This window comes from Cornus florida, unplaced genomic scaffold, assembly GCF_030987335.1.
Source record: "Cornus florida cultivar Cherokee Brave unplaced genomic scaffold, ASM3098733v1 CherokeeBrave_3.0.0_Hap2_Chr01, whole genome shotgun sequence".
Taxonomy (NCBI): Eukaryota; Viridiplantae; Streptophyta; class Magnoliopsida; order Cornales; family Cornaceae; genus Cornus; species Cornus florida.
Window position 1 is genome coordinate 108384402 of NW_026775571.1, and position 27259 is coordinate 108411660.

A 27259-nucleotide genomic window follows, 5' to 3' on the forward strand; every position below is an offset into this window, starting at 1 on the left:
TGAACCATGGTTTTACCATTTGAAAATTTTGTTTCCCTTGTAGAAGAGGTTCAATTTAATTTCAAATGATCAGACTTATAAAATAAATAAGTTTGTATAATGGCCCCTCTAAAACTCTCAGTTGCTATCTTTTTTTTTTTTTTTTTTTTTAATAATTCTTTTAATTTTCTTTATAAAAAAATATATATATTTTTCCTTCATCAATAGAACTCTAATTTTTTTTTTTTTTTTCCTTCAAAGTTTGTCAAATATTTATATTTCTTATACTATTCGTTGATTAGCATATTATTGTGCAATAAATTTTTTCTTGTTTTTTAGTTTTTTTTAATCAATTATTAGTTTCATTTTTAAATTTGTGCAAAACATGGAGCCCCAAATCCCAAGCCGAGGAAGGATAATTTGATAATTTTAGTTTGAGAAAAAGTTTTCTTCACGTGTTCAAGAGGAGTACCTTTTCAGATTGCCATCTCTGTCATACTGAACCCAATTCGTCGAAGCTACACAGAAGAGTTCTAGCTGTTGATTTATTAATATGAGACATATTTAGTTCCGGTTGTTTGTTTTTTAACTAAACATTTTTTCTAAATATTAAAATTGGACAATGACCTATTAGCATACTCAATCCAACAAATCGTGTTTTCAATTACCTATTTCTAACGTTATCAGGTCAAGTTAGTGTACTCAACCAAACAAATTTTGTGAGAGTCATCAGTCATGTTAGCAGACTCAATCCAAAAATATATATATACTTTTTTTCTAATTTAAATTGAATAAATAATCTACTACAATTTGCTAGCATTTTAGTTCGTGCACTTTTTCCAATTATTAAAATTCAACAGTGGCTTAGTTTCTAACATTTTAGGCCATGTTAGCATACTAAACCCAACAAATCACTTTTTCTGATTATTAAGATTTATCAGTGGGTTAGGTTATACTTAATTTATAACTATGGAAATAGACTTCTATTTTCATAAAATTAAAAATAAAAAATAGTACAAAAAAATTCATCTGCTTTGTTGAATTTTTTAAAAATTCAATTATAAAAATATATGTTTTTATAAAATTATAAAAAATTCTTTTCTCAGAATAATTTTTTATTTTTAATTTTTTTTAGAACTGCTGTAAGAATAACAAACCAAGCTAACCTTTTAAATACAATAGGATACTAAACCCAACAAATCACCTCTTTCAATTATTGACCTGCAACAAATCAAGTACTATAATTCTTATTCTTATTTTCAAAAAAAGAAAATAGTAACCTCATATCGCATTACCCCATTTTTCTATGAGCCAAAAAACCTTGAACCCTTGCACTCTCTCTATCTCACCTAAACCCTTCGAAGTTTGAATTAAGGAAGCACTGACCAATTTTGTTTCTCAACATGCGTATTCCTCATCGCAGCCCTCTCCACAAACTCTTCAATTCAGAACAATTTCTCAAATCCACACCTTTCACAGCACTACCAAAAACCCCATCTTCACCCACCCATAGAATCCCCTTTTCTGCTCTCCCTTCAAAACCCATCTCCAGAATTCACCCTTTGGATCTCAGAACTTCTTGGACTCCATATGCCTCTTATATCAGTGTTCCTCCATCAGGTATTTCCCTTTACACCAACGTTTTCATGTATTGTGTGCATATCTGTGTTAGGGCTTATACATAACACTGTTTTTTATTTTCATTATTTTCTGAAGTGCACTCGGACAACCCACGCGATTCTGTTCAAATGGGGGTTATGAGGCGGAAGCTGAAGAAGTTTAGATTTGATAATGATTTTTGTAAACCTGGGCAGCATCGCTTAATTTGTCCTCAGGTATGTAATTTGCATACTTTTAGTAAATTGTGTTATTTTGGTCATATCTATGTAAAATCTTTAATGCAATATCAATTTTAAAAACAATTTTTTTTTTTTTAAAAAAAATATATCAATATTTGTTTTCATATGATGGGTAATGTGTGACCCATGTCATAGTAAATTTCAGAGCTTTAAGGGTTGGTATGGTTAGTACAATATTGGATGTGTATAAAAAGAAAATGATATATAAAAATGTGGAGAAGTTGGGTAACCCACAATCCACTTCCATCTGAACTCTTTCTATGTGACAAATAATTTTGTTCCACTTGTGCAGAGTATCTGATGACTTTCCCTCAATACTTGGTTGTATTTCAGCCGCTAAAATCTTTAGACATTTTTGCTTACGTGGCTCATTTTCTGAGTTTGACACGGCTTATGCTTTACTATTGTCTTATTGCAAAAGGGTGCTGCTTCTGCATCCCAGGTAGTAAGAGATGTTGTTACAAAATAATGGAAATCTATAATCATCTAAAAATTGATTTTCTAAAAGTGAAGTTCAATCTAAATGAGTGTAGATTTTTTTATTGCATAACTAACTTATCAAGAAAAAAATTAACTATAACTTGGGTCAGTTTCATTCATAGTTTTCCAAGTGCAAGCATGAGCGAGGCCTTCTACTTTATAAGTAATGGGTTGTTTCTAGGCACTGAGGTGTAAACTTTGTGAAACTTGAATTTGTAAATGTGAGAAATATAAATAATTATAACACAGAGTCAGAGACCAAGTAATATCTTTTGTTCTTTTCTTTTTGGTGATAAAATGCACAGTCACTTCTGTGATATCCCTCGATTCTAGAGCCACGGGTGCTCAAGTCCGAGCACAGATCCGAGGGATATTAGACAATTAATACTTAAATAAACACAGATTACAAAAAGAATTAAGAAATAAATAATAAAGGCTGGAAGAAATCTAAAATATAAATCCTTAAGATTAAATAATTTAAATCCAATAATCCAAAACCTCCAATAACTAAATAACTCGGGAATCCATCAAGTGGACCCCTAATCAAAATCCAACTGAGAAATTGAACTAAAGAAGGAATCCAAAACTAAAGCATAAACATAAACAGCAGGCCTACGTAATCGGAAGAATGAGTAACTGTCTCTGCTCAGCACGAACAAACTCTAAGGCTGGATCCGTCCGATACCTGAAAAGAATAATAGTGGGTCAGGCCCACGAACAAGTTATACTCTAACTACAGTTCAAATAGAGACCCGATACGCAGATACATCCTAGATAACTCAACAATAACTATCTAGTCCATAAATATATATATCCACACTAAAGGACTCTCAATGGACTACAAGGCGATCTCAACCTGACTAGTAGGCAACATGCAAAACGCACCTGAAGTGGGCATGAGTACCTAGACCTAACAGGGTACATCCCTACCATCATAGCCAGTTATGCATCCCAATGCATATACGCTCCCTAACCAACGATCCTGATACTCAAGTCCATATCGTGGTACCATGAATATATATTTAAAGTCCATCCACATCCAAAGTAGTGTCGCTCAACTATTCGTTGTCTTGACACGACATATAAGTAGGATTTAACTTTATAGTTAATCCATTCCCTTATTTCAGAGTAGGTAGGACTTAGTATTTTGAATTAATCCGTCCCTAGTATGCCACTATCTCATACCGGTGCATACAATCCACAAAATCCATATAATTGACAAAACAGGAATAACAGTTCATCAATCATACTCCAAAATAAGTATAAATAAAGTCTAATATGTATATGACCATTTTATGCATCCAATACAAGATTTAAAAATCATGTTCCAGTCATTTAAGTTGCTAACATAAAACTAAGCAATTAAATCATTTATATCCGTTAATAGTATGCAAAAATTATTTAAACTTTCATACTGTTCAATTCATTAGCATATAGATATTAATTATGCCATATGGGGTTTTAATACAACATGAAATAATATTTAGAATCCTCAATATTAACCCAAAACAATTCGGGAACCCCAAAAATATCAAAACCGTGCTTTAAAATCAGTTCCAGTATGCATTTAGGCATGAGAGCAAGCTCTCAAAAGTTGAGAGCCAGCTCTGTACCAATGAGACCCCTAGCCTTAGAGCCGACTCTGTGCCTTAGGGAGCCGGCTCCCTAAAACCATGGAGCCGGCTCTCTCCTCACAAAGAGCCCTGGCCAAAAAAAAAAAAATTAGGGAGCCAGCTCCATCCCCTTGGGAGCCGGCTCTGCCCTTGCTTCCTGTCATTGTCTTCGTCTCCGATGATGTTAAAATCCCTCTGAAATCTTTAGTTTAAGTTCCTAGAGGTCCGACTAAGTCCCAAATCATCCAAAAAAATCATATAAACCCAGTATGCATCGCTACAAGAATTTAAAACAGAATATGAAACAATTTGAACGACAAATCAATTTCACTTAATCAACACATAATATGGTTTAAAGTCTGAATTAATATGCATACAATATCAGTTTTTAAAGTCCGATTGAATTCTGGAGATTATTTAGGCATGCACAGAACACAGGTCAAAGGGAAAGAGTAAGAAATAGAACTTGCCTCTGATTTCAGTTTTGAAACTTTAACGTCGTCTTCCTAAATTTTTCGGCAAATCCAAGACTGTTCTGAACTCCTTTATTGCTCCTGGTTCAACCCACAAGCAAGCTTCCAATATCCTTCCTCGGTTCAGTCCTTGTTCTTGGCCAAACCCTAACTCGTTCTCTCTGTTTTCTCTCAAACCTCACTGTTCGTGAATAGGGTTTGTGTTTTAAACCCTAAGCAGACATAATGCGATATATATATATATAGGCAAAAATAGTTTTAATCTAATTCTATTCATGTGAGGAGTCGGCAAAGAAAACACAGAAATAAAATATAAAATACGTATATGTATAAAAGTCGACAATTTTTAATGGATATTTTTAAAACCCTAAAACTTTGTATTACATATATAAAAATAATGATACTAATTTAATTATTAACAATTAATAATAATTAACCTAACCCAATATACATGTATATCCATTCATGGGTAAAAACTATACCCATTTACACTATCCAAATAGTCCGTTGATCCTATCCAAGCCCAACTCCGTTTAAAATAAAAATAATACATTTAATTTAACATTCAATTTCCACATAAGCATATAATTCAATTAAACCAAATAAATCAAGTTAAACAAATAATTATATTCAACATAATCAATTTAAAACAATTAAACAATAAATCAATTAGACAATTAACCAATTAACAAATAGCCAAGTAATCAAATAAAGAATTTAAAATTGCAATTAAAACCATAAAAGAAAAATACCGAGACTATTCTTTTAAAATTAGGGGTATTACAGCTTCCCTACCGAAACATGATTGCTATGACTTCCCTTTTGGGTGTGGTAGGAGATACTACTTAAGCAAACAACTGGTGGTTAGAGCCAAGGTCAAAGGTGATAGCATAAAAGACGAACTCATTTAAGCATTTTGTTTTTTGGGATAAAATTAAAACCCTGGTTTTCCAATCCAAAATATGTATTTAGGTTTTTTTTCCCTTGTTTCCATAGTGCAAAGGTGGGGACTCTAGCAAGAAGAGCTTAACACTTTTCATTCTTCCAGATTGGTAAGCCTCCCTATTTTTTTTCTCTCATTACTTGTCCTTATGCCGGTAATATCTATTCTGATCCTTTCAATATGTGTAGGAGTTCAGCAGTTTGGAATTGTTTTCGGGCAAATTGTGGATTGAAGGGCAGTACACAGGTAACTTTTTGTTTTCTTTTAGTTTTCATTCATACTCTATTTTATTTGAGATTCCCCTTTTGAAGTGTGGCTCTTTGGTTTCAGGCCTATGCAGATACTAAGTCAGGAAGCATGATTCGGAGCCCAAAAGTTAAGCACGAGAGAGAAATTACAGAAGAGAGTTTGGAGTTGGAACCGCTCTGTGATTCGGTACTCGGTAGTTAATTTAGATTTTTTGTATACCCTTTTACTTCTTGTTAAATTTGCTTTCTTAAATGCTCTTAAGCACTTTGCCCTCTTAACTCTCATTTATCATACATAATAATTTTTGGAAGAGTATATTGCTCCAATGGTGTGTTGTGTATGATACATCAATTCAATGTTTAACAAGATTTGGATCTCCATATTATAGTCTTCGTAGATTACTTGAAAAAAGTGGTGTTGATAGGATAATAACATATTGAAACTCGAAACTTCAAACCAAATTGTGAATCTTGCTCACTTTGATTCCTTTAATTCAAATCTAAAAATCTATTTAAGAAGGATACAATTGCTGAGTTGTTTCTAATATACACATCGCAATAGGCATAAAACGGTAAAATCTCATGCACCAAAAATTTCAGTTTGCAACAGTGGTTTTTTATTTTTTATTTTTATTTTTTTCACAGTAACCAACAATTTATCTTTTGTCGCAGAAACCAACAAATTAATAAGTCTCATCAATCCACATCAAGCTGTCATATGTGTGTCAAGTACAAAAAAAATTTGAGATCGTGCATTGTAATACCTCACACTGTATAATTTGAGATCATGCATCTATAATTCTATATTCACGTTTATACGTAGCTGTTGTCATCAAAGTTTATTTCTCTCTTCTTACTGGACATGAAAAAATTGTGATTATTGAAAGCTCAGCATGTTCTGTTTTACATTGTGATATCTGACCAATTTATACAATGAATTTAATAATGCGCCAGGTCCATATTATTGCACCACCTGCAGTTTGACTGCAAATCCTCCCGTCTATAATACATTGTGGGGTCCCTTAGAGCACATGAACATGTGCCTTCTTGAGATTGAAGCTTACTTATAACAATGAATTTGTCTGATTCTCAAAGTCGCATGTTCGTTTGTTTAAGTATCAGATCCAAAATCTGCCTACCTCCAAAGGAAACATTTAAGGAATCTGATACCACTCTATTTACCACCTTCAAAATGATATGACCAATTATTTCAACTGGTGCAGAGGCCATTACCCAGTTGATACGGTTTCAAAGATTGTGTTAATGTGTTGTATCTTGGATAATTATCTAATGGGTGTAGAACCTAATGAAAGATTGATTGAAGAAGTTGATCCAGACCTCATGAACATTGATATACATATTGACGAGGAGAGAGAGACAATTACTAATGATGATGAGGCTAAGTGTGGATCAATTGTAAGGAATGCCATCGCAGCTAACATGTGGGAGGGCTACGAACCATATTGTTTCTTTTTCCTTTTTCTATTTGCATCAGTATTTTCTTGTCTTTTTACCGAATAATTATGACATTCTATTTGTTATTACTATGTTTTATTATGTTAGATGCATATTTCACATTAAAATTTCTGCCTTTATATTTGTACTTTTTTTTTTTATTGAAATGTGTGTGACGATATTAAAAATATATTGTTATATGATATTAAAAAATTACAGGTTGTGGAAATGAAGAAATCAAATAAGGATGTGAATGTGAATGAAATTAAGAGAAGAGAATGGTCTGAAGAAATGGATGACATACTACTTGATGCACTACTGGAGCAACAAGAAAATGGGAATAGAGTTGATGGAACTTTAGCATCTCCTGTTGCAAATTCAAATGTTGTGAAGATATGCTCTCAAAAACTTGGCTATCCGGTCGATAAACATGACGTGAAAAATCGTATGATAACATTGAAAATGAATTTTAACACGTGTTTCAAATTATTCAAAAATTTAAGTGGGATATCATGGAGTCCAGAAACAAAATTGTTTGAGGCTGAACCAGAAGTATGGAAGGCCCTCGTAGAGGTATGCATTTTATTAGACTTTTATTTTAATTATTTTATTTTTAGTTCATTTAATCCTTGTATATATGTGTGTGTGTGTGTGTGTGTATATTTGAATGATGCATAATATATGTTTCTTGCTTTTTTCTAGGCCAAACCATCAGCTTCAAAATGGAGGCACACCAAAATAAACAATTATGGTAAGTTGTATGAACTTTTTGCAAAAGATAGAGCTAATGATCAAGGGTTTGTATGTGCAAACGAAAAAGTTTGCACATGGGCAACGGATAATGGTACCTCAACTGATAGTAATTTGGACAACTATGAGTCAAATTCAGATTGTGGGGAGTCTTCAAAGGGTACAAAAAGAAAGGGTCTAATGGTTGGTTTATTTGGGAAAGAAATTGAAGTAATTGGATCTGGAATTAACAAAGTAGCCGAGACAATTGAAAAAAGAAATCTTGTCGCTGAGAGGGGACTCGAAATTGCAGCAAAGATAGTTGCAATAGCTGAGAAAGCACGAGCTGATTATCATTCAGACGAAGAAGTATTTGCGGAACTGGTAAACATTGGAGTTCCTGATTGTATTCAGTTGGATGCATTTTTGTTCCTTCTCAAATGTTCCCAGCACAAAAGCGCATTTTTTGGTGTTCCATCTGAGCGGCGTCTGGAATTGCTATATAAGATGATGTATGGAGAAAATGACTCCTGAAGAGTCACTAATTATTTGTTTTCCTAGTCATTATTCTCATGAAGTCTTCTCTATTTTTCTGTTGCGCTATATTTTTATTATTCTCATATATTTTATATTGTTTGCTCCAGGAACACCTCTAACTGATCAATCTCTCTTCCCAATCCCATTCACAGTGGCAGAGCAAAACAAAATGTGTTATCTTGGCGCCATTTTTCTTCAAAATAGAGTTTGATTCCACACCCGAAGATCCTTGCGCGTCTTTTGTTCTGGCCGCCCTTCATAGCTCCAACCTTTTGAGGCCAGAGTCATCATTATGTGAAGCAAGGTTGGTCGTGGAGTTCACCTGGAATACTTTTCTCCAACTGATATTTAACTCTTATTGTGTTGAAGGGAAGTCCTGCGAGGAAAAAATCCCAAGAAGAGTCAAGCAGGATACAATCCACCACCAGCAATCCCTCTTCCTCCGCGCGGTCTGCACTCCATGGAAGTTTGATCGCATCCCTGTCATTCCGCTAGTAATAGACTAGGAAAGGACTAATAGTTGGATCATACCTTACCAGTTGTATTCTGGTGAATAATGGAATCATTACACATAGTATGCCCGCCCCCATCAGCGTATCTTTTTGTTTTACACGCTCCGAAACTATATGGGTGTCTTCCCTTGCTCATGGGTGCACATGTAATTGTCGCAAATATGGTAGAGAATGCGAAGCGAGATCAATTAGTGGAGCAGGGGGGGAATCGTTCTGTCCAATGCTGAATTGACGACCTATGTATTATGTATAAAGAAGAATTAGAGGAGAGTGCTCCGGTGTTCCTGGAGCAAACAACATAAACAAAATGTGAGTGCTCCGGTGTTCCTGGAGCACAACACCTATTGGTAGTGAAGAGCAACAGTATATGCATAACTGCAGCGCTCCATGGCATATCAAAATGTGTGTTTTTTTTTTGTGAATGTAGGAAGGAGACTCTACTTGTATTGCAAGCAAGTGAACTTGATAAATCATAATCCGAGCATGAGTAAAAAATATTTGTACAGCTTGCTGGTTTGGAGATCTCAATGAAGTTGGATTCTGCCATGGCTTGTCAAATTGCTGCTGAGTGGTGGTTGGTTGCAGAGTTCAATTCTTAGGCAGAGATATGCGCTCTAAGTTGGCCTGTTTCTGTTATGACCAGTTGTGGTGTGTTTGGGTATTGTATGGTCATTTTTGGAGCTTCATCATCACTCCTTTTGTGAACTTAAATAACTAAAGAAGCTAGGGAAAAAATTGTGAATGATAATGGTATTAAAGAAAATAAGTTTACTAATTTTTTGCTTGAGAACAAGGATTAGAATGAAAAGAAGGGCAACTTTTTTTTTCCTTCTTACTACTCATGCACTCCTTTCAAAAAACTGTTTGCACCAAGACAAGTCCAAGTTGAGACTAGTTCTTTCTAGTTGCCCACTGGAGAAAAAAAGGCGAGCAATATTTTTTTTGTAACATTGGATCAGAGTGTACAAAATAAAAAATCAATTAAATAATTTGAAATGGACAGTTTGTCTATATTTCACTAATATAAAAATACAATTTTGACTATTCAACATGACTCAGCCTACTTAGCCCAATGACATAGTGGTGGTGTACTTTTCAAAGAGAGGGTTGGGTAGTCTTAGTGAGATAAATTATTTATTATAATTCTCGTAGCAATAATGTGGCGAAAGGAATACTTACAAACATTCTATTATGGAGGTGGTAATAAGAAAAATTGATAACATTTGTAATTTTTTTTTTTTATATTAAAAACAAAAACAACAATCCTTCTTAAAAATACATGCGGATAAATTCACATCTCACCCTGATCACATGATAAATTCTCATTTTATCTCTCTCAGGCACCCTGATATATATATATATAGAATTACATGAGTCGCGTGACTATTAAATATTCATATTATCCCCTCTGAAATTACCAAAAAATAAAATAAAATAAAATCTTAATATTGCACCCCTCCCCCTCATGCAATTTCCTGGGTCTATCCCTATCCGCAGGCCAGGCTAAAACCATTATGTCATTGTTTCTTTTTCTTTTGACTCTCAGTCTGCTCTTCTTTCTTCATAAATATATTACAGAAAGAAATATGGAGCATATCCTCTTCCTTGGGTCCTCCGGGACTTCCAATCATCGGTAACCTACACGAGCTTGCTAAATCAGCTCCACATAACTACATATGGCAACTTTCCAAGAAAATATGGCCCTCTCATGACCATCCAACTCGATTTCGTTCCAATTCTTGTGGTTTCTTCAGCCAAGATGGCTAAAGAGGTCCTGAAAACCAATGATGATGGGGTTGAATCAAACTAACGTATTTCACATACTAATTTATTTTTGTTTTCAGAATATATTTATGGCTGGAACATACACAAGGTCTGCTCTTCTTTCTTCATAAAATATATTACACGATTACTATCCACCAACAGAGTTGTATAATGCCCCCTCTAAAATTTTCGGTTGCTAAAATTCTCTTACTTTTTTCTTTCTTTTATCTCTTACTCTTCAATTTTCTTTATATAAAAATAAAAGTTTAATTTCCCTTCATCAATCAAACTATATTTTTTTCTTCAAAGGTCTCTCATTTTTTTTGCCCTTTTTTTTTATTTTTTATTTTTTATTTTTTTTTTACTTCCTAAAATTCTTCTTTTCGCAGTTATGTATGATGCATGTAGTATGTAACCTTTTTATCTCTTATAATTCTTTTTATTTCTTTTCTTATTATTTAAATTTATTATTGTATTTTTTTTCTAGTTTATTATTGTAATTTTATGAACTCAATTGGCCTGATTTCATGCATCGGTATCAAAATACAAGGTCTTACAACCAAATTCAATGGATATATTACCAATTAATATTTTGCTTCATATATTTGTCAGATATTTATCTTTGTTAATTCTACTACCATTGGTTATCATATTCTTTTGCAATGATATTTTTTCTTGTTTTTTTATCAATTACATTGTGCCCCTAAAATGAAATCCTGTATATATACTTGTATATATATTAGTCAATAATTATTCATTTTGTTCATGAGGTTTTAGATTTTTAACCATATAGTTGTCTTTCTTTGTACTTAATATTTTTTCAAAAAAATGTCATGAAATTGTTCATTTAAAAATAAATTATTTTCAAATTTGTGCAAAACAATGGGTTCAAGACCCGGTACCTTTCCAAACTGGGCTGTGTGATGTAGGTCCTATTTGGTTCCCGTTTTTTTTTTTTTTTTTGTTTTTTTTAACAAAATACATTTTCCAATTATAAGGCCTACTCCGATGTTTCCGCGAACGCAATATGATTTTAGCGACTCATGAGGGTCCAATGGGGGTCGCCAATCAGTGGGCCAAAATATTGGGTCATAGAATGGGTCGCCATGTGAAGATCAGTCCTGCACATGCGGGTCGCCATGTGCATAATGTCATGAAGTGACTCCTAAGACGCTTGGAGGATGGAAGACACGCATGTTGGTTGGCAAAGAATATAGTTAGACTAGGGGCGTGCAGGAGCACAGGATGGTACCTCTTCAGAGTTCAGGCAGGTCGACTCGATTGAATACGAGGAGCTTGTCACCGGTAGTAGACTTGACTATGAAGAATGGAGTTGGCCATCCCTACATAAACTGGTTGGGAGCTAGAGTCATTCCCCTGACGAGGTCAAGGCAGGTCGAAACTAATTAGCAGGTATCATTGGGAGAGTCGTAGTGGTCGACCAGGGCGCTTGCGCGACCTGAAGCAACGTCTTGGTGCCGCACGGGCCGTACCGCTACGCCAAATCTCTAGGCCCAATTATTGAAATTGAACATTGAACCATCTCTAATAGCTAGACTTCACACACGAGTATATATAATATGTTAAATATTTATATTCAACCTAGGTCAAATCACAATTATTTATCTTTTGTTTTGTTTTTTTTTTTTTCAAAATTCAAGCAAACCCGCTAATTCTCAACATAAGTGGGTAGTACTGTAGTAGTAGTAGCCTTGAATCGCATTGACATTTGACATTGCCTTCCGTGAGAGAGACATTAAACCCTTGCACAGTCTCCCTCTCACCTAAACCCTTCGAAGCTTGATAAAGGAAGCACTAAACTCTTTGTTTTCTCAACATGCGCATACCTCATCGCAGACCTCTCCATAAACTCTTCAACTCAAAACAATTTCTCAAATCCACACCTTTCACAGCAGTACCAAAAACCCCATCTTCACCCACCCATAGACTCCTCTTTTCTGCTCGCCCTTCAAAACCCATCTCCAGAATTCACCCTTTGGATATCAGAACAACTTGGATTTATGTCGGTGCAGCTCCATCAGGTATTTCCCTTTGCACCAACGTTTTCATGTATTGTGTACATATCTGTGTTAAGGCTTATGCGTAACACTGTTTTTTATTTTCATTATTTTCTGAAGTGCACTTGTACAGCCCACACAATTCGGTTCAAATGGAGGTTTTGAGGCGGAAACTGGAGGAGTTTGGAATTTATAATGATTTTTGTACACCTGGGCAGCATCGCATTCTTTGTCCCCAGGCATGTAATTTGCATACTTTGAGTAAATTGTGTTAGTTTGGTCATATCTATGTGAAATCTTCCATGCCATAGTAAATTTCAGAGCTTTAAGGGGTGGGTATGGTTAGTTTTGTACTGAATGTGTAGGAAAAGAAAATGATTTATAATACCGTGGAGAAGTTGGGTAATCCACAATCCACTCCCATCAGAACTCTTTCTATGCGTCAAATAGTTTTCTTCTACTTATGTAGAGTATCTCATGACTTTCACCCAGTACTTGGTGGTGTTTCAGCCGCTAAATTTTAGACATTTTTGCTTAAGTGGCTCATTTTTCAAGTTTGACCTGGCTCATGCTTTACTATTGTCTTATTGCAAAGGGTACTGCTTCTGCAGCCCAGGTAGTAAGAACTGTTGTTACAAAATAATGGAAATTTATAATAATCTAAAAAATGATTTTCTAAAAGTAAAATTCAATCTAAATGAGGCTGGATTTATTTAATGCAAAACTAACTTAACAAGAAAAGAATTAGCTGTAATTTGGGTCAGTTTCATTCATAGTTTTCCAAGTGCAAGCATGAGCGAGGCCTTTTACTTTGTAAGTAATAGGTTGTTTATAGGCACTGAGGTTTAAAATTTATCAATTTGAATTTGCAAATGTGAGAAATATATATAATTATTTTAACATTGAGTGAGAGACCAAGTTATTCCTTTTGTTCTTTTCTTTTTTGTGATAAAACACATACTCACTCCCCTTTTGGGTGTGGTAGGAGATACTACTTAAGCAAACAACCGGTGGTGTGAGCGAACTATAAAGGTTTATAAATAAAAAAAGAAAAACCAACTTTAAAGGTGATAGTATAAAACAACTTGCAAGTTGAGGTGTATGGCATACTTGGTGAGCCTTTGATTAATTTATTTTTATATTTGAAATGATTATATAATAATAATCTATAATTTTGTATAGACATCATAGAAGCATATTAGCGTAATTAAGCAAAGAAAATACTTAATATTCCACCACTATTTTAATTATAGAAATATTACACGCACAGAGAGCAACAGTGGATCAATTAGAAAATGTTATGGAATATAACATGCAAAAAGGGTATTACTCAGTTTTACTCCTGCTGTAGCGTTGTCCTGGGAAGAGATGACTCAAAATAAACCTAACATTTATTATTTAAGAAAGTGGCTGCTCTGAGGCTCAAACTCGTGTCAATGACGCCGATATTCAAGGCATCTGTTGAACCAGACAACAGCTTCCTATAAAAATTATGTGCGTAGATATATAAGGTTATGTAATTACTATATATAACCAAATAATGGAATGGATGTGATTGGTTACTAAAGATAAGAAATAATGAAAAGTGATAACTGATAAAACATGAGTCATAAATGTCTTAAAAGACATTTATGCAGTGCATAAAACACACCTTTGACAATGACTTGCATCTTCAACTGTATGCCTAATAAAATATTCAAGGAATTTTATGAACTTAAATGATAATTTGATTCTGCTGTTTAAAAATATGTTCGATTCTACAAAGTAATTAAAGTCTTTTTGTGATGTATTGGATTTTATATTAAAATCCTAATGATGGTCTATCAGACTCGATGTAAATGGGAACTCAAGCAACTGAAATTAATTTGTAAGAAAATTCAATTAACCAAGACCTAATTTTGCTTCTTGAAGTAGCTATGCTGCCTTGTAAGGTTATTATGTCTAGCAACTATTATATGATGATTTGATCGCAATTCCTGTGCAAACGCAAGTTGCAAATCTACAGAGCTGGCCAGAGTCATTAGCAATTCCCTCTTCAAATAATGACAAAGGTGAAGAAGCAGAAGCTATTCTAGGACCGACTGGAAAAAGTTTAAATGAACACAAAATGAAGCCATTGGTCATCCCAGTGAATACAAAGTGCTAGGTGGGGTAGATTTGGGTATGGGTTGAACTTTTCGTATTGTTTTCACAGAGTGGCTGCTTAACTTGAACTGTGTTCTCAACTTCTTGTGCTGGACAAGCGCAGCATAAAATAAAAAACTCTGAATATATTGACCTATGGAACCAAATAAAAAAGAAATAAGCTACCATGGAAGAAAATTGTTGATCCTGGTTTTAAGCTCATGTACGATGAGGTTTAACATGTGTAATTTTTTGACATGGACAAGCATCCATATTGATTGGGCGATATTTTGAACTTCATTTTTGCATAACTGGATTGGAAGTTCTATGGTCATTGTTTTATTGGATTTTGCACTGTTATTAAATATTTATGCTGCTTGAAATGGGAATGCCTCATCTTCAACAATATTGAGATTCTCGTATGCTGTGTTGTATAAAATTTTATGCGTTGAAGTGTTCGGACTTGGTAACACATCCAGTGCATAAATCTTTTGATAAATACATATTATTAGATATTAAACATGTTATATATAATACGTATATGCTTATATCATTTATAAATACAACTCTGTAGTAGCATATTTACCTGTAAAAAAACTTATTAAAAGAAATATTAACAAGTTAAAAAAAAGAAGAAGATCAACTCATTTAAGCATTTTGGTTTCTGGGTTTAAATTTAAACCTTGGTTTTCCAATGCAAAATATGTATCTAGGTTTTTTTTTTTTTTTTTTTTTTCTTGTTTCCATAGTGCAAAGGTGGTGATTCTTGCGAGAAGACCTTAGCCCTTTTAATCACTTCAAATTGGTAAGCCACTCTATTTTTTTCTCTTATTACTTGTCATTATGCCAGTAATATCTATTCTGGTCATTTCAATATGTGTAGTAATTCAGCAGTTTGGAATTGTTTTCGGACAAATTGTGGATGGAAGGGCTGTACACAGGTAACTTTTTGTTTTCTTTTAGTTTTCATTCAGACTCTATTTTATTTGAGATTCTCCTTTTCAAGTTTCACCCTTTGGTTTCAGTATGCAGATAGTAAGTCAGGAAGCATGATTCAGAACCCAAAAGTTAAGCACAAGAGAGAAATCACAGAAAAGAGTTTGGAGTTGGAACCACTATGTGCTGAGGTAGTTTATTTATATTTTTTGTATACCCTCTTCCTTCTTGTTAAATTTGCTTTCTTAAATGCTCTAAGCAGTTTGCCCTCTTAACTCTTATTTATCATACATAATTTTTTTTGGAAGAGTACATTACTGCATTGGCGTGTTGTGTATGTTACATCAATTCGATGTTTAACAAGATTTGGATCTCCATGTTACAGTCTTCCTAGATTACTTGAAAAAAGTGTTATTGATAGGACTGCAAATGAACCAAACTATTGATGAAATATTTCGGTTTTGACTCGTTAAAGGCTCAGATCATTTTCAACCATTAAGTAAATTGTTAGATCTTGACCTCACTTTTTAGGCTCATTCAATATGAGCTCGTTTAATTAATGATTCAAGCCTACTGAAAATGTTTTTATTTCTTAGAAAATGCTCTGCAGTACAGCTACGGTCATTTGGTGCTATCTATTTGAGTCTTCTAAAAAGCTCCAACTTGCTTTGCAGTATAAATAAATTTAGTTTTTTATTTCAGGTGTCGACCTTGTAATTCCAAATGGGTCAAATTTGACCACGCTTAAATCTACAGGCACACTACCATTTTTCATCACAAAATCAGAACAAAATATACATGATAAAGTCTGAATGTCCATGAGTATATAGCATTATGTTAATGAAATTCTTTAAAAAAAATCTCACATAATATTCCAAAAAACCAAATCATCATATTTTGATTAACAATATCAAAATATACTCAGTTTGTATATATATATATGTATATATATATATATATATATATATATATTGGGGTGGTGGTGGTGGGGAGGGGAATAACACGTTGAAACTTGAAACTTCAAACCAATTTGAGAATCTTGTTCTCTTTGGTTCCTTTTAACTCAAATCTAAAAACATATTTAATTAGCACGGTTGCCAAGTAGTAAATATTCAACCCTTTGAATATACACATCGCAATAGGCATGAAACAATAAAATCTCATGGCACCAAATTTTTTTGTTTTTGCAACAAGACAATCACATAACTAGATGAAAGCATAGTGGGTTTTTTTTTTTTTTTTTGGTCACAGTAACCAACAATTTATTTTGTCACAGAAACCAACAAATTAACAAACAAGTCTCATCAATCCAAATCAAGAATGAAAAAGTATGAGATTGTGCGTTGTAATAGCTTACAATGTATAATTTGAGATCATGCATCTATAATTCTATATTTTGGTTTGTACGTTGCTGTTGTCATCAAGCTTTATTTCTAAATCTTGTTAATGTACCACCTTCAATACCACATATTCTCTCTTCTTCCGGGACATGAAAATATTGTGATTAATGAAAGCTCAGGCATGTTGTGTTTACATTGTGATATGTGACCAATGTATACAATGAATTTACCAATGCGCCAGGTCCATATTATTGTACCACCTGCAGTTTGACACCAAATCCTCCCATCTATAATACATTGTGGGGTCCCTTAGAGTACATGAATGTGTACCTTCTGGATATTGAAGCTTTACTTACAACAATGAATTTGTCTGATTCTCAAAGTCACATGTTCGTTTGTTCAAGTATCGGATTCAAAATCTGCCTACCTCCAAAGGAATCAGTTAAGGAATCTGATACCATTCTATCAACCACCTTCAAAATGCTATGAGCTTATATGTGCAACCCGCTAAACAAATAGAGTTCTAGAGTCACTTCTCCCTTCTTCAAAATCACAAAAATGAAGTTACCATCACTTAAATTCCTCTCAAGTTTAGCAGTGGCTTGGAGACGATGAAGTGACTTAGAAACATCCTTACAGACAATCCCACAACATTCTTGGAAGCAAGCATTAGTCATCCCATACTTGGAGCTTTTTCCCTATTTAAACTACTCAAAGCTTTCATCAAATTATCCTCATATAAAGGAATTTCCTTTTCTCCTTTTGTTTGTTTGTTTGCTTGCTTGCTTGTTTGTTTGCTAAGTAAGATAACTTTATAAAGACGAAAAAATCCTCATATAAAGGACACATAACCATTTCTTTGTCATCTTCTTAATGCCTAGTTCGATACACCAATATCCAAATACTGTGTTATGTACTATTGCACAATACATACACTGATTTACCCTCACCTCTAACTCCCTCTTCAATAACAATTATTCTAATATGAGATATCTCCTTTATGCGTTGGTTAATCTTTTTGTCAATTGGTTAACCTGACAAGGAGGAGACAGGTTGTTGTCAATTGGTGCTGCGTGTGCAAGAGAGATGAGGAGATTGTAGATCATCTTGTGTTGCATTACCCAGTGACCCAAAACAGTCGGGACTTATTGTTGGGTTTGTTTCGTGTCCAGTGGGTTATGCCTAGGTCCTCGAGAGGGTTAATTGAGGCTTGGAGAGGGTCTACAGTGGGTGCCCAAGCCTGTGACTTTTGGAGGGTAGCGCCCTTGTGTGTCTGGTGGTGCTTATGGACAGAACAGAATAGGAGATCCTCTGATGGAGAGGATACTCTTATTGGGGTGCGGAAGTTCCCTATAGCTTATGGACAGAACAGAATAGGAGATTCTTTGATGGAGAGGATACTCTTATTGGGGTGCCGAAGTTCCCTATTCTTAGTTCTTTTTTTTGTTGGGTTCTTGGGAGAAATTGTAAATCCACGGGGGAGATAGTTGATTTTTTGGACTCTTTGAGGGGTTTCCGGGATGTGTTCCCTGTTTGAATGCTTTCGAGTTCTAAAACAATCTTACTTATCACAAAAAATAAATAAATAAATAAAAAAGTAAAAAAAAAATAATAATAAAAAATGAAAGAAAGAAGAATAAATGAAAGAGTTTAAACAGTAATAAGTGCCAGTTTTGTAATAAAAGGCTTAAAATCCCCTATATTTGGTGGCAGTGGGAGGCAAAACTTTCGTTCTTAAAATAAAAGAAAATGATGCACACCTTTTTTTTTTTTTTTTTTTGATAAGTGAAAATGATACACTTATTAGACGCGTCTTGAGAACTGCATCCTAAGCCTGAAAGCCTTATAAAATTGCACATTGTGGATGGGCAAATTGTGTATCATGTCAAGCTGATTTTTTTTCCCCCATCAAAATTGATGTACTCTGATCACTTTAGTTTTTGTAATATGTCATGTTTAGGAAGCTTATGAATTCTACCGCTTTCACTAACAAGACTGTGCTGCATGCATGTTGCTGAACGCGAAAACCAAGATTTTTTTCCCGCTTGAAAAATAAAAATAAAAAATCATTTCCTTATCATGCTGTTTTCATTCAAGTTTGAGGGATATCCTCCACACATTTATATTGTTAATTAGCATTATTAATGTTTTGTTTTTGATGTTGTTTCAGATACTTGACTATTTTGCTGAAAGAAAGATATCAGGGGAAACATTGAGAAGAAATTGTGTAATGCAAAGAAAATTGGATGATAAGGTCAACAACCATTCTGAATCCTTAAGTACTACTACCACTACCTATTTTTATTATTCAATCATGGGGAGACTAGTTGTAATAGAAGGTAAGACAAGGAGAGAGTGACCAAAAGATAACGTGGGATGAGGTTATTAAAAATGACTTAAAAAAGTTAAATGTCTTGATGAACATCTGGTGAACATTAAATGTCTTGAACCTTGAGATTTTGTTATCCATTATATTATTGTGAAACAAAATTGATTCCTATGCAAACAATTAAAAAATTGGAAAGAAAAATGTTTAAATTGACATCTACTACCCATCTTAAACTGTGTGGTGCTTCACTTCTTCTCAGTCATGCGAAGTAGTAAAGTAAGCTCCTTTATTAAGTTTAACAGTGCAAGGATTATTTCCCTTTTTGTGCATTTTCTGTTTCAGTTCTTAAGTATGAACGTGAATGTTAGTTTTGCCTTAACTAACTATTGAAATTCTATTGACAGATTGTCATTGCATTTACTTATCGACAAAATGGAGCACTTGTGAGTTGCAAATACCGTGATGTCAACAAAAAGTTTTGGCAGGTTCTTATGATTAATGTTACTGTAGAAATTTAAATTAAGTAATTAACAAGCGAAGCTGGAAACAATGGCAATGATTTTTTCATTAACTGTCTTTTAAATCCTTCAGTTGAATCCTCAACCCATTGCGGGTGATTAAACTTGCACAGAAATTTCTTGATTGGATGATTAGACCTTAAATTGTGCCAAAGATCTGTGAAATTAATCTATTGACACTGATATTCTGATCAGAGGGATTTCTAAGAGAAATGTCTCCAACATAATAATTGAAGTGTAGGTCCTGTTCTTTTAGATAAATGCCATTTTTGTGGCTGTGCCTTTCATTGACCTTTAAGTCAATTGGCTGTGGATGTATATATTTGTGTTGTGTCTATACTTTTGTTCTTTTAGTAAACAGTCCTTGCAGTGAACTCTTATTATATTTGTTTCTACTTTAATTGTTAAAATGTAATTAAATTTTAATACCACTCTGATATCACTCTTGTCACTACTCTCTTGTTAATTTGCAGGAAAAGGATACTGAAAAGATATTCTATGGACTTGATGATATAAGCAACACGAGTGATATAATCATTGTACTGCACTCATAATGTCATACCTTCTTAGTGTTCTGCTGTCTATGGAATATTCCTTGAAATTTTGTTTCTATCTGATGTTTTTTATAATTCTGGTTGTAGGTTGAGGGTGAAGTAGACAAACTTGCAATGGAAGAAGCTGGTTTCCGGAATTGTGTGTCGGTCCCTGATGGTGCAGCACCTCCAGTTTCCACTAAAGAATTTTTTCAATCTGCAGACCAGGTCTTTGTCAACTTATGAATTATTGAAATTTCAATTTCTTTAAAATTTATATGTCCATGTTGTAAATTTTTTTGTCATAAAAAAACTATAATACATTTTTAGTGATGCTCAATAGTTTCGATGGTGTTTTGTATTAAACTGCATGACAATGATGTTCTTTACATGAATAGAGAGTTCCATCTCCTTGGATTACAAATTGCAAGTTATAAGCACACACGCATGAATGTGTAACCTACAAACGATTTTTAAGCAAGGTTTTTAAAATCGGGATTCTATGGAGGATCGTTTTGGGCTCCATAGAATCAAAATCGTAGAATTGGATTCAGAATCGTAAGATTCTACCAAACTAGTAAAAAAACTATTTCTTAAACAATAATATCTCTAAAGTATAGCAATAATAAGTCCAAAACACAAAAAAAGTATAAAAGTACCACTCCAAAGTCGAAATATAATATAAAAGAGAATATGGCTCAAAAGGTAGAGCTCTTATGACAGCTATGCAAGTGCTCAAGCTAATTCATGTGAAATAAAAAAGGCAAAAAAATGTTTTTGTGGAAAGAAATCTAAATTTGCGCTTAAATTGGTAACCAGAATTACACAACCTTAATGAAATAAGGACACATAATTATTCTCTCTCAAATTACAAAACAAGGATACCGACTAGTGAGTGACCAATTGCTTTTATTCAAACACATCTGCACTCCAAAATACCTACAATAAATTTGAACAACCTAATTAATAGGCGTAACTGAAATAAGCTTTAATTAGCTAATTCTTGTATAGAAAAGCTTGGAGTTTATTGCTCTAAAGCTTTATATATCAAGTTGAAGGCCAGCCCTTGTAATTTCACAGAAGCATTAAATGCGGAAGTCTGAAAAAAATTAGCAAATCAAGAACGGATTCAGTAGTTACAGAACTGTCAGAACAAGAAGGAACGACTGAACAAGCCCCGAAAATAAAAAATTTAAAACCAATAACATAAAAAAGAACAATAATGAACATGTTGAACAACTGAAGTTACCCAAAACAAACTAAAAATGAGAGCCAAAAATCAAAATTTAAGACTCAAAGGCTTGGTTGATCTTTGCTGCAACGGAAATGGTCATCAGCTTTACATTTTTCTCTGATGATTAATTAAATGCATTCTTTATCATGGTTTGTCATTTTCTCTTGGCTGAAATTTTCTGTAATTTAGTTCCTTTTTCTACTGTAATTTCAATATATGGCATGTTTCTTTTTTCCCTCGTATCTCTGCAATATTCCCTCACCTTTTTAGTTGCTTGTGCCCACATTAAGACTTGGGTAGGCTTTAGTAATAGTTTTATTGTTGATCACAAGCGAAAAATGGAGAATTGCAGAACTGTCCTCTTATCATTGCATGATTGTCATATCTGGTTCAAATCTTGAATCTAATGCTCCTTTTATGTATTTTGTAAAGCTAGGACACAAAGTATCAGTATCTGTGGAACTGCAAAGAGTACCTTGAGAAGGTTGGTTTTTTTGACCCCTTCTTTAATTGTAGAGTTATTGCAGAAAACAAACGCCTTGGTTGTTTGAAAATTTGATAGGCATCTCGCATAATTCTTGCCACTGATGGGGATCGACCTGGTCAAGCCTTAGCTGAAGAGCTTGCACGCCGTCTTGGAAGAGAAAGGTTCACATTATTTTCTCCCGATGATACTATTTACTGACATTCCCTTTGGAAAATCTTCATGCCCTTATAAAGATATATTTGCTAACCATACTTTTTTGGGTTTGTAGATGCTGGCAAGTCAGTTGGCCAAAGAATTTCAAAGATGCAAATGAGGTTCAGTATACATTTACACATCTGACTTATGAAAACTTGTTTGTCATTTTATCACTCTTTGTGATTTATTTCCATTCATCCTGCCATGCAACTCATTAGCATAAAACAGTTATACCAGTCTCATAGGTGGTCTGCCCATGTAAGTTTTGTCCTGAAGACCTTTTGCATTGTCAAATCTTCATCAATTTTTGCTGAGACTATTGTTGTAACTGTGTCTATATGTTAAATGTATGCTCATAGGTGCTCATGTTTATGGGACCTGATGCGCTGAAAAAAGTCATTGAGAAGGCTGAGTTATATCCTATAAGGGGATTGTTCAACTTTAAAGATGACTCTGATGAGATTGATGCATATCATCATTGAAATGTAAGTATGTTTGGCTTTTTGCCTTGAATTTTCAACTCATTTCTTTAGCTCCCTTTTGTTCTTTCTTTCATTTAAAAGGGAATATTGATTAAATGGCATCTTGGAGTAATTGAGTGATGAAGCATGGTACGAGAAGTGTGGTCAAGGAGATATTGGCAAATTGCTACCGGTCGTCAATTTTTGTGATCAAATTTGTGAATCAATATTATGTTTTTTCTTTCTCCCCCAACCCAAAAGTTCATATATTATTGTAATGTTTTAAAAAATTTGTAATTTGAGTCTGTAATCCACATTTAGCTTGAGGTTTTTCATTTCTTAATTTGTTTCGGAATATAATTAGTAGTGGTATGGATGGAATATGACCATCGAGGATGGTGTTGTGCTTGCACCAACTCAATAGACGTGGGTCCTATAAAGTTGACACTTGGAAAAGTGATGAAGGTTTTTAAAAGTATAGAATAAACTAATGTTCAAGAAGACAAACAGAAATTCTATTAATTGTAAAAAAGCTCTCATGCTACACTTTTACCATTATGTCAAATATGGTTTAGTGGGTTAAAATATATATATATATATATATATATATATATATATTTTGAATGATGATTAGCTCAAAATTTAGGAGACCGTTACTACTTAATTACTTTAGTTTTTAATTCATTTGTGTTACTAATTAGCTATTGATTAAATACATTTGCAAGATTGAAATAGAAGGAGATTTAAATGAGAGTTGGGATAAGAATGAGGTAGATGAACTGGAAGACTCTGTGGAGAAGAAACTTTGTGGAAGAATGTTGTAGAATTGGTTTTGGGTTCCTACTCTCAGGGCCATTTCAAGGTTAGGTCCTTTTTTAGGTGTCTTTCGGTCGGCACCGGAGGCCCTTTCCCCTGGAAGTCTCTTTGGCGTTCTAAGGCTCCCCTTAAAGTAGCCTTATGTGCTTGGACTTCCGTCCTGGGTAAGATTTTAACCCAGGATAATTTGAGGAGAAGGAATCAAGTGGTGATCAATCGATGCTATATGTGCTTGTGCGATGAGGAGACAGTTGATCACCTTCTTTTGCATTGTAGCTTAGCCAGAGACTGTTGGGATTTGATGCTTGGTTTATTTGGTGTCTCTTGGGTTATGCCTTGTTACTCCTGAGGGGTTGATCGAGGCTTAGAGAGGTGTCTCTGTTGGGGCTATCATGCAGGATGCCTAGAGGGCTACGCCAGGTGGCTCAACTTATTTGTTATGGTGTTCACATAGTTTACATAATGGGTATGACATTCCATTCACACTATGTGAATAGAGCAATAAATGACATCGATGGGGAAAAACTTAGCGTACGTGAACAACTAATGAAAAAACTTGCTTCTAGTGAGAATTGTCGTAATATATAACATATAGGACCATATGCATTTTGCTACATTATGTAACATACTTCGTTCTACTGGTCGGTACAATAGAAATGTTGTGGTTGAGGAGAAAGTAGCCAAGTTTCCAAATGTCTTGGAGCATAACGTGAAGAACCATGCCATTCAATTCTTCTTTGTTCGATCTGGCGAGACTATTAGTGGTCATTTTCATGATGTGCTAAAAGCAATAATCAGTTTAGAAAATTTATACCTACAACAACCAAGCGGTTCCGAAGTCCCTCCACAAATGCGCAATAGTAACAGATTCTATCTATATTTCAAGGTAAAAAAAAAATTAAAAATAATAATAATAAATTTTTATAAGTCATTGATGGACTCGTATTCGTGTGAAAGTGTCTAAAAAGATGCACCAGCATATTGAGGAAGAAAAGACTATCCAACAAAATGTCTTAGCGGCATTCTCGTTTGACATGAAATTTACGTTAGTTTTGCCTAGGTGGGAAGGATCTGCATGTGATTCAAGGGTAATAAAAAAATGCTCTTTTAGAACGAGAAGATAAACTAATAATCCCTGAAAGTAACTTATAGTCATATCAAGTTTATGATTTTGTAAATTAAAAAGAGTTACTTATAATATTCATATTTCTTCTAGGTAAATATCATCTGGTGGATGGAGGTTACATGTTAAAGAGTGGACTAATAACTCCATATAGAGGTGTTCGCTATCATTTGAAAGAATACTCATCACATGCACTAGAATATGTTGAAGAATTATTTGAACGACATTCTTCCTTGCGCAATGTAATTGTATGAGTATTTAGTGTGGGTAAAAAAAGATTTCCATTATTTCAACTGGTGCAGAGGCTCATTACCCAGTTGATACAGTTACAAAGATTGTGTTAATGTGTTGTATCTTGCATATATATCCACTGGGTGTAGAACCTGATGAAAGATTGATTGAAGAAGTTGATCGAGACCTCGTGATCATTGATATACATATCGACGAGGAGTAAGATACACTTACTAATGATGACGAGGCTAAGTGATGATTAATTGTAAGGAATGCCATAGCATCTAACATGTGGGAGGACTACAGACCATACTGTTTATTTTTCCTTTTTCTATTTGTATCAGTACTTTTGTGTCTTTAACTTACTGAATAATTATGACATTTATGTTTTATTATGTTAGATGCTTATTTCACATTAAAATTTCTATGTTTATATTTCTACTATTTTCTTTTTTCTTTTTTTGAAACCTGTGTGATGATTTTAAAATTTATTATTATATGATATTAAAAAATTACAGGTTGTGGAAATGAAGAAATTAATTAAGGATGAGTCAAATTCACAATGTGGGGGGTCTTCAAAGGGTACAAAAAGAAAGGATCTAATGATTGATTTATTTGAGAAAGACATTGAAGCTATTGGATCTGGAATTAACAAAGTAGCAGAGGCAATTGAAAAGGGAAATCTTGTTTCTGAGCGGGGACTCGAAATTGCAGCAAAGATGGTTGCAATAGCTGAGAAAGCACGAGCTGATTGTCATTCAGACAAAGAAGTATATGCGGAACTAATAAACATTGGAGTTCCTGATTATATTCAATTGGATGCACTTCTATTCCTTCTCAATTCTTCTCAGCACAAAAGCGCATTTTTTGGTGTTCCGTCTGAGCGGCGTCTGGAATTGCTATATAAGATGATGTAGGAAGGAAATGACTCTTGAATAGTCGCTAATTGTTTGTTTCCTATTCATTATTCTCATGAAGTCTTTTTTATTTTTCTCTTGGGCTATATTTTAATTATTCCATATACTTTATATTGTTTGTTTTGGTTTCAGATTTGGTTTCTTCATTCATATAAATAAAATAAATTGGTCGCATTTATAGGGCTCATTAAATTTGATTCTAGACGTGGTTACATTGTTTTGTTTTGTCCTTGTCGAATGAGTTAATTTATTTAACTTTTTGCCTCCGATGCTTGTAGCATGAGTTAGTTTAATTGTTTTCTTTTGCTTCTTTTGTAGGATGAGATAATTCAATACTCTTAGAAGCAATCTTGGTGCTGACCAACAAGTTTCTGGGCCTCAGCAGAGACATTGTACCTTTTTTCAGAGCTTCCTCCCTATGGAGAATGTGGTTTCTGCCATGGGTCGTCAAATTTTAGCCGAGTTCTTAGGCATAGATATGGTAGCATGCTAGCAGTATTTGTAATATATGCTCTAAGTTGGTGTGTTTATGTTTGTTCCTTCTCCGTATGAGGGGGCTGTTTTTCCCAGCTACGGTGCATATCTTGATTGGGTTTTGCATGCTACAATTGGGGGTTATTTTTGTAGCTTCTGTGATGACCACTCCTTTTGTGAACTTAAATAATTAAAGAAGCTAGGGAAAAAAAAGGTGAATGATAATGGTGACCACATTCTCCACAGGGAGGAAGCTCTTGCCACTTGCCATTGTTTCTCTTTCTTCTAACTCTCAGTCTGCTCTTGTTTCTTCATAAAAAATATTACAGAAAGAAACATGGAGCAAATCCTGTTACTGTAACCTACGCGAGCTTGATAACTCAGCTCCACATCAGTACCTATGGCAACTCTCCACAAAATATGGCCCTCTCATGACCCTTCAACTCGGTTTCGTTCCAACCCTTGCGGTTTCTTCAGTAAAGATGGCTAAAGAGGTCCTGAAAAGGGGGATAAAAAGTTCTTTTTAGATGTTACAATGGATAAATGCAATATTATTTGTATTAACTATTAAGATTTCAATTATAATCACTTATGATCACGGAATTCAGCGTGCATTTTTGTATTGGTGTATGTATGAGTGTTTTGTTTGATGGGGGACCGCTTTCGCTTGGTAGGAACGAAGGAAGAAGTGTGGAGGAAAGATAGGAAGGAATAAATAAATTTTATTTGTTTGGTAGAAAGAAGGTAATGAGAGAAAAAATAAGAGGATGGATGAGTATTCTTTCTTTACAAATTTTTGTCCCTTTAAATATGGGTGAAAGACATGAAGGAAAAAAGACAAGCGACTAATGAAAGTTTTTAAATTATAAAACATTCCTTATAACTACCACATTCTCTCTTTCTTCTCTCTTAACAAATAAAATAAGGTATT

General features: G+C 34.1%; 1 protein-coding gene across 1 annotated transcript; it reads left to right on the forward strand.

Moving 5' to 3' along the window:
- The first annotated feature begins 1175 nt into the window (after positions 1 to 1175).
- On the forward strand, positions 1176 to 26943 carry LOC132280134 (uncharacterized). The gene is made up of 20 exons (XM_059782261.1): positions 1176 to 1599; positions 1696 to 1814; positions 5401 to 5456; positions 5536 to 5593; positions 5678 to 5782; positions 7270 to 7623; positions 7753 to 8291; positions 8686 to 8765; positions 15545 to 15675; positions 15760 to 15861; positions 19181 to 19264; positions 19744 to 19824; positions 20331 to 20396; positions 20499 to 20618; positions 22061 to 22108; positions 22187 to 22272; positions 22380 to 22425; positions 22666 to 22791; positions 25456 to 25850; positions 26173 to 26943. Exons 1-18 carry the CDS (start codon positions 1383 to 1385, stop codon positions 22786 to 22788), a joined length of 2415 nt encoding a protein of 804 aa, XP_059638244.1. The 5' UTR covers positions 1176 to 1382; the 3' UTR covers positions 22789 to 22791; positions 25456 to 25850; positions 26173 to 26943.
- The last annotated feature ends 316 nt before the right edge of the window (positions 26944 to 27259 follow it).

What these genes read in the sequence shown, in the direction of transcription:
- LOC132280134 (XM_059782261.1), top strand. Translation starts at nt 1,383, where the DNA reads ATGCGTATTCCTCATCGCAGCCCTCTCCACAAACTCTTCAATTCAGAA. An exon ending in TGGAACCGCTCTGTGATTCG is followed by an intron (nt 5,783 to 7,269) that starts GTACTCGGTAGT and finishes AAAAAATTACAG; the next exon opens with GTTGTGGAAATGAAGAAATC. An exon ending in GAATTGCTATATAAGATGAT is followed by an intron (nt 8,292 to 8,685) that starts GTATGGAGAAAA and finishes ATTGTGTTGAAG; the next exon opens with GGAAGTCCTGCGAGGAAAAA.